This window comes from Prunus dulcis, chromosome 1 (genome assembly GCF_902201215.1).
Source record: "Prunus dulcis chromosome 1, ALMONDv2, whole genome shotgun sequence".
NCBI lineage: Eukaryota > Viridiplantae > Streptophyta > Magnoliopsida > Rosales > Rosaceae > Prunus > Prunus dulcis.
In genome coordinates, this window is record NC_047650.1 from 1,573,443 (window position 1) to 1,581,480 (window position 8,038).

Below are 8,038 nucleotides of genomic sequence, written 5' to 3' on the forward strand. Positions count from 1 at the left end.
AAACAATAATTATTTGCCCTCTTATCCCTTATTTTGTTATTACAAAAGTTCCAAATCCACTTTTAATTTTGGCAAATGGAAAAGAAAGCAAGATAAAAAAGTGTAATAATGAAAAATAGTTTTTCTTGGCCAAAATTAGTAGGTAAACAAATATTTGTATTAATTATCAGAGGAAATAGTTGTGAATGTAAAAAATAATTTTATTTGCGGGTGTTTTTAGTTAACAAATATTTTGTATCACTTCTCATGTGTGAAATTTTTTTATGATATTACAGGTTACGGGACCGTCTGGGCAGATGACTTGGATACGAGATGGCCCCAAGTGTTTGAATGCTAAGAATATCACCGAGGCCATTGACGGCAGGTTTGCTCAAGCAAATAGTTTGTAATTTTACTTCTGTTTAAACGATTCGTGTTATGCTGTGCTGAATGATGAGTTATGTAATATTTAAATGCAGCTTAAGGCGATTGCAGACACATTACATTGATCTTTATCAGATTCATTGGCCTGATCCTTCCTTTTAGTGTTTTGGGATTTTGCTTTCACATTACTCTAAATTTGCAGATTGACATGAATTTGACAATGGGTGTATGCTTGATGTAAATTTAAATTTCATTGCTTTCACATTATTTTTTCCCCAACTATATATGTTTACAACTCCATAATTTGCTTGCCTTCACCCAGGCTTGTCTTGCTTTTCCCACTTTGTGCCTACACAAACACAATCCCTGTTAGTAAGACTTGAACTGATTAATGACTGTTGTTGTAGCTATGTTCCCATGTTTGGAGAAATTGAGTATGATCCAACCCGACAGTTCTGTTCGATTGCTACAGACGAACAACTTGATGCTCTTGGAAGAGCTGTTGATTCTGGTCAGGTTAGTTTCATACTGTTGCCTTTCTTCCCCTTTCTTTGATAAGTCATTTAGTTTGGTGACTTTTTCCTTTATTTTGCAATGTTCTAAGAGCATAAAATTCCCATGTGAATTGAAAGGAAATTTTTGTTTTGTAGATTAAATATGTTGGTCTCGGTAACGAAACACCATATGGGGTGATGAAGTTTGTTCAGGTAGCTGAAAGGGGCACTCGCCATCCAAAGATTGTCTCTGGGTAGGTTGTCTATTTGATCATTGCACTCTCAGTCAAATGCTTACTGTATTGTTGCTGCTGATTTTTGGACTAATGCAACTTATTGTCTATTTGATAGAACTCACGCAGCTTGCTCTATTGAACTTTTGATTCTGGGTTGGCTGAATGCTGTCATCATGAGAGGTATTAAAGTGTTGGTTTTCAGAAAAAGTGAATAGCTGAACAATTAATTATTTCATCCGGTATGAAATGATAGGGAAAGCTTGCTTGATTTGTGCATGCCAATTTCTTGATGAAGTTGAAGTTATGTTACTTTTCCTATCCTGTCCTGAGCAGTTCTTGAAGAAATTCAATTGAATATTCTTGCTAATTAGTAGCTTGAATAATATAAAATTAGTAAGTGGAATTAAAATTCCAATAGAGAACATGAGAGTCACTTTGGGGAAGGCTTCTTATCTCAACATGCATTTTGGGTTTTCATTTTTTATGGCTTTCAAACCTAGGTAAGCCATTGAATAAACCTTATTCATGTGAGTTTCTGAGTGGTAAAATGATCGATTTAATTATATTATTTATAAATGAGTTGCAGCCACTTCATGTAATGCTAATGATTTTATGTTGGGCTATTGAATGTTTTAGGATCAGTTTATTAGCCTACAGCCCCCTTGCAATGGGTATACTCTCTGGGAAGTATTTTTTGCCTGATGGGGGGTCCTGCAGATGCTCGGTTGAATCTTTTTAGAGGTCAATTTTAAAATTGTTCATCTCATCTTTTGATATGTAGGAACTTTCTGCACTCTTAGGTGGTGATTTTGTTTGAATTGGACTGTCATGTTTCTCTTTGCAGGGAAATATTCGGAGGGGTAATCCAGATACAACCTGTCCGATCGGCGATCACATCATAAGAGTAGCAGCCATGGTATGGATATTTTTCTGTTCACTTTGATAGGCCAATTGAATGATTACTGAATCTAAGGTTTATTAGAACTTTGAATTCAAGTTGGCACAAATGCCTTTTGAAAACTTCGATAAAAATCTGGCCCTCTGGGTGAGAAAATGAGTCGTACCTTTTCACTGGTTTTGTTTCAATGTCATGTTTACGTCTTATTGGTATGATGCCCAGTGGTTATTAATATTTTTTTAAAGGCAATATATTACTTTTGATTGGGTGTGTGGGTATATACAAGCCTGTGTTTCTGCATCTGTGCCATAGCAGCTCATGAATGTCTGCAGTACTCCTTGTTCTAAAAAGAAAATTATTTTGAATATTATCTCTAGTTCCAGCATTTGGTCTCTTTACTGCATGTTGTATTTATCGAATATTGATTTACTAATCTGCTTTTATTTCCATTCACAGGAATACATTGATATTGCAGGGAATTAGAGTGTTCATCCAGTATCTCTTGCAATAGGTTCGACATCTCTCCCTCCAATTTTTTATAGTTTCTTCGTGTTCTTGTCCCCGTTAGGACTCTGGTTTGGAGACTTAATGTTGGAAAATGAAAAGTCACCCGTTTCCTCTTTCCCTTTTTCTCAAAATATACATTTATTTTTCTTAATAATGTTAGATTTATAAGTCTTGAGTGCTAACTAAGCAAAATTATGTGAATAAAATTGCTAAAATTAAAATGACGGGACCGAAACAGAAATGTACCAAACCACAAAACCCAAAATGTATTTTGGATACATTTTATGCGAAAAGTTCCACTCTTGCCAATTTAGCTAAAAACAAAAAGAAACTAGTTTTAAAAGGAGATATTTAGTGATATACTTATTTCTAGCACTAATATTATAAATAAACCCTACACAATTGAATTCCTATAAACAAACCCAAAAAAAACCCAACAAATGATAGCTAGCCTTATTGAATTTAATATTGATTATTAAATTACTTTGATGCCCTATTGAGTGCTTTGGGTATTTTTATGAGATTTTGGGGTTGGGCTTGTTTTAAGAAATTGATGGCAGTTTTGTAATTTATAAGAAGTTAAAAGCTTTTTTGTTATGTTGTAAATGGACTTTGGGTGTGTTTCTAAAGTCCATTTTATATAGGGTATTTTTATAATTTGGGCCCCCATATTGGATATAATAGTGAATCTCCCTTTTAAAAGAGACAACAAGAAGAATCGAATTGTTCCAAGGCATATTCAGCTGGCTGTGCGTAAAGACGAGGAGTTGAGCAAGCTTTTGGGAACTGTTACTATTGCAAATGGCGGTGTTTTGTCAAACATTTATTAGACTCTGTTGCCGAAGAAGATTGGTAAAGGGAAAGGAGACATTAGATCTGCCTCTTAAGAATTTCAGAGTTGCTTGTTAAAATTTTGGGGACGATTTGTTGTAAACACAGACTTTGGGAATTTTAGCTGAATGCAGAATTGTAATGATAATTTTGGTTTGGTAATTATCTCTTTGCGGAGTGAGATTGACTGGCGTTTTGTATGAGATTTGTTGTACTTATTTCTACATATACATACAAGCATTTTCAATCTGCTACCCATTTTCAAGTTAATTAAATTAAAAGTTTAGCTCCAAAGCCAATAGGATCATTTGCAAAATACTATATTCAAGATATACAAAAGATCTCGTGTCGTTAACTATCATACTGCATTATGCTTGGGCCTACTTTGTTGGTTTTGGGCTTCAGGCTATGTCTTGGGTTTCAACCCGAAAAAGACAAATACATCAACCAATTTGGGTTTAGTCTAGTGGAGAGGGTTTTGATTTGTAGACTTGTTCTTTCGAGTTCTATTTTTTATAGCATCTTGGCAGTGTGTATGAAAAAACTCACCTCTTTTTCTTGACTTCGACCAAAAAAAAAAAGGAAAGAAAAGAGAGAATCCCATCACAGCCACAGAATAAATACATATATAGAAGATTAAACCACAATAGGGTTGAAACTATTGAGTCACTACTTTTTCCGAACGAGTAAAACATTTTATATAAAAGATAATTATTGTTAAATTGAATATATATTCACATAATTCAAGAGTCAGTATAGTTTTCCCTAAGCACCATGGTCAACTGATAGCCGGAAGAAGCAGAATTTTCTATTTTTCCTGTGGCACATTGTTAATACACATGGTGTGGGAAAGTTAATCAATTTCATGTTGCCCTTTGGCAAAGATTAAAAGAAAAAACAATATATGACTGTGTATATTTACCCAAAAGAAAAAAAGGCTAGTTATTGCCTGCCTGTTCCTAGAATAGTTACCAACAACCACCCCCTACATGAAAAACAGTGGGAGTAACATGGGCTATTCCTAATTGATCTCTAAAAGGAAAAAGTAAAAAAATATAAATAAAAAGCCACCATTCCACTTGTCTTGTGTTTTGACTTGGTGTGCCACATGCATGCAGCAAGTGCAGTAATAATTAAACATCTTCTCCCAAAAGAAAAAAGTGCCAATGAGCATGGGGAGGAGACAGATCATAATAAAAGCTTATACTAACTAGACATTAAACAATTAGGATTAGCCAATATGTTAGATAAGTTGAACAACAAAGTGTGTTTTTTCATTAGTTGATTAAGATAGTGTGTCCGTCCATTAGTTGATTAAGACAATGTGTCCTTCTATTGAACTCGAGTTCAAACCTAATTTTTCAGTCTATATTACCCTTTGGCCCTCAGCCTTTTGGAACAGTAGCAATTATATTAGTTTAAAATGTTTAATGGGCTGGGGCTGGTGCTGATGCTGATGCAGTGTTCTGCTTTATCCATCAACTGCACTGTTGTAGTTGCCTTTTGGATAAACATAAACCACTCTAAATTATAATTCTGAATTCTAAAATAAGTTGACAGCGAGACGGCAATTAGTAAATGTCATTGCCCTTCCTTCTCCGTCCTTGCCGCCAGCCTCACAGCTCACTGGGCAGGCACCAGCAGCAGGCATATCTACTACCAGAGCAGAGCTAGCAACAGGACAGGACCTGGACCACCCTAGTCTCTAGTCTCTAGTCTCTCCAGCCAACTCTGCCTGTCATCCTACAAAAGAGGGACCAGATTTCTTAATAACCTAGCCCTTTATAGCCCTTAACTCTTAGGGAACACACCCCAAAGGAAATTATAAAATCCATCTCTCTCTCTCTCTCTCTCTCTCTCTCTCTCTCTCTCTCTCTCTCTCTCAAATTCAAGTTTGGTACTCTATATATCAGTGGTAGTAGGAGGGCATGTGACTAGTGATGAGCAACCAAAACCCTTACGATCCATCATCTCTAAGCCCTGTTTTGATTTAAAATACCTATTTTCATCAGGAACGCGCGCGCGCACACATATATATATATATATATACACATATATATGTTCATTTTACAAAAACCAATGTCAACCACATTGCATGCAATTTAAGGTAATGGAAAATTGAAAGGTTGCCTTTATGTTTTTTTACCTGAATTCGTGGGTTTTGTTACTTTGTACATATTACTTTTACTGTTTTTGTTCTCTTTTACTTGTTTTTTTCTTCCACTTGGGGGGAGGGTAATTGCAGTACATTGGTGTACAAGCTAATGAAAGTGAAAAATTTGAGCTCCATTTTGGTCAGCAGTTGGAGTAATATTGGACCACCATATTAGCAATGGCATATAAAGTTTCAAGATTCCCATTAAGGGCAGAATTCATATTTCTAGTATTTTACCACATTCTCAGAGCAACCTCATCAAATGGGTAGGAAGGAGTTGCATATAGGCTTAGGCTAAATTACTCCCACCACCCGCCTCTACACATTGTAAAATGAATTCAACTAAGTTTATGGCCCGCACCATAATATAGCAGCAGATTCAGAAGGGGGGCTGGGAAGGGTGGAGAGGCTTATAATGATTCCATGTTTGGGCTTTAGATCACACATCATTACACCAACAAACAGTTCGCAAAGTTTATATATGTTAATGTCAAGTAAATATATTTATAAGGTAGTGTGTCCGCTCCTTTGTATATAAGTTCAATATCTCTCCAGACATACATTAGAGTAGTTTAGAATATCGTATTCTCAAAGAATATATGGCTACAAAAATTAAGACCCTAAAATTAGATAAGAATTGATTGCATTCTTTAATTTCGCGCAGACCAAATAACCAGGCACACCATAATTTTTGTAGCCTGGATCTGGCTAGGGATGTCAGTCATGTACAAAGGGCATATGCATCACGCTACAATCTTGCTAACATCATCACAGAAACATTCCACATTATGATGAAATCTGAGAAAATCAACAGTGAAACTATTAACAGTGGTAACCACCCATCGAGTGGGTAAGTGTAAATTATTGCATTCGTTGCCATCAGCAATAACATTCCAATCATGTAAATCAAGGTTCCTTTTTTTTTTCTTTTTGGAGTGAAAAATTGATGTAGCATATTCCAAGCAGAAATATATAACGGAAGTGCCCACCATGGCCTTTTAAAAACAATTTTGAACGTTGTTAGTTAAACTGGCTCGATCCGCAAATCTGGTGGTAGTCCATGTACTGATTGATCATTTGCCTTATTGATTATTGCTAATTTAACTATATTAACTAGATTCCATTTCACTAATCTACTAGCACTTTGGTCTAGTGATATTTCTCTTTCTAAGATTTGGATACACAAGACAAGGAGTGTTGAATATTTTAACGTTTGGGCTATTTTTTATCAATATAATGAGACAATATCTACAATATCAACAGTCTCGACTTCATATCAAAATGATATCGCTATAATGGGTCTATTTGAGAACCATTCTACAGTCAAAGTATTATTTGAGAGTTTTAGTGCAACTTTTGTTCACTTTAGTTTTGGTTTTAGCATGGTAATTTGTTGCACTCTTGGGATTGGTATTATTATTATTATTTTAGTAATGCTACTCTCACCACATATGTATATCACATTCACATATCACCTTATGTGGCTAATAATGTGTACAACCACATCAATTAAAACTAATTTAATATTTTCTTTTCTTTTATGATTTATTGACACTTTTTAATTGATGTTGTTGTACACCTCATCTGCCACATAAGGTGATATGAGAATGTGGTAAAAATAACATTATTAGAATGTGGTAAGAATAACATTTTTCTTTTTTCTTTTTCTTTTTTTGAGAAATTTTGGGATTGCAATCATAATTCAGCCAAAAGAGCCACTAGCTACAAAGGGCCAAAACAAACTAGCCATAAAGAGCCAATACAAAATAGCCACAATGGGCCATTACAATAGCGGAGCAATCTAACATCAAAATTAAGACAATATGGTGCGCCTACACTAACGATCATGCATGATCGAAGAAACTCTGGCATAGACATCCCAACTAAGATTGCAAACTTAGAACAATCAAATAAACATAAAGCTTGAAAAAACCTAAGCCATAACAATATAAATAAAACTCTCACAAAAGGACAGGTGAAAACTACATAGAAGACCCAAAGAGTCTCTGCGATTTATTCTAAACACAAAGAAACTACAAAAAGGATGGTGGTGGAGATCCGATGTTGTAATGCAACTGCGTATGATGGGTGGAGGAAAATCATAACAAAACGAAAACAAATAGGAGAAACCCCCCAACCTATAGGGTCGTTTACGAGTTCATACCCGATTTTGGGAACATTTATGAGTACATACTCAACGTCACGGAAAACCTACAAATTGCCCCCTCCATTAGCGAGACTGTCAGGAAATTTGTTATCTGTCTACATGGCGTCTAGCTGGACGATTTTTTAAGGGCATTTTCAGCATCCCCTGTCCCTGGGTTTCGTGCCCAAAACAACACGTGGCCTTCTGGAATTCAAAAAAAAACACCCCCGAATCGAGTTCCAGATACTCGTTGTCCATAACCCCTTTCACCCAAATCGAAACCGATTCTACAAATTGAAACCTAATCCCCATTTCGCATCGATCGAAAGCACAAAAAAGGCTGGATTGCTGTAATTCGAGATGCCGTGGGGTATTCGCCCTCGTGGTTGTCGTGCTCCTCGTTACTGT

General features: G+C 35.7%; 1 protein-coding gene across 4 annotated transcripts; it reads left to right on the forward strand.

Annotated features, from left to right (window-relative positions):
* Nucleotides 1-279: 279 nt before the first annotated feature.
* Nucleotides 280-2,613, forward strand: LOC117615355 (aldo-keto reductase-like). 4 transcript variants are annotated; one of them, XM_034344425.1, is made up of 7 exons: nt 280-364; nt 771-879; nt 1,014-1,111; nt 1,209-1,273; nt 1,730-1,834; nt 1,938-2,009; nt 2,448-2,613. In XM_034344425.1, the coding sequence occupies exons 1-5, from the start codon at nt 297-299 to the stop codon at nt 1,741-1,743; spliced, it is 354 nt and encodes a 117-aa protein (XP_034200316.1). In that variant the 5' UTR covers nt 280-296; the 3' UTR covers nt 1,744-1,834; nt 1,938-2,009; nt 2,448-2,613. The 4 variants fall into 4 exon arrangements, 3 of the variants coding, with proteins under 3 accessions (XP_034200316.1, XP_034200314.1, XP_034200315.1); XR_004584002.1 differs by lacking the exon at nt 1,730-1,834 and having other exon boundaries at nt 1,014-1,115; XM_034344423.1 differs by lacking the exon at nt 1,730-1,834.
* Nucleotides 2,614-8,038: the final 5,425 nt, after the last annotated feature.

What these genes read in the sequence shown, in the direction of transcription:
- LOC117615355 (XM_034344423.1), top strand. Translation starts at nt 297, where the DNA reads ATGACTTGGATACGAGATGGCCCCAAGTGTTTGAATGCTAAGAATATC. An exon ending in GAGCTGTTGATTCTGGTCAG is followed by an intron (nt 880 to 1,013) that starts GTTAGTTTCATA and finishes TTTGTTTTGTAG; the next exon opens with ATTAAATATGTTGGTCTCGG. An exon ending in CATCCAAAGATTGTCTCTGG is followed by an intron (nt 1,112 to 1,208) that starts GTAGGTTGTCTA and finishes TCTATTTGATAG; the next exon opens with AACTCACGCAGCTTGCTCTA.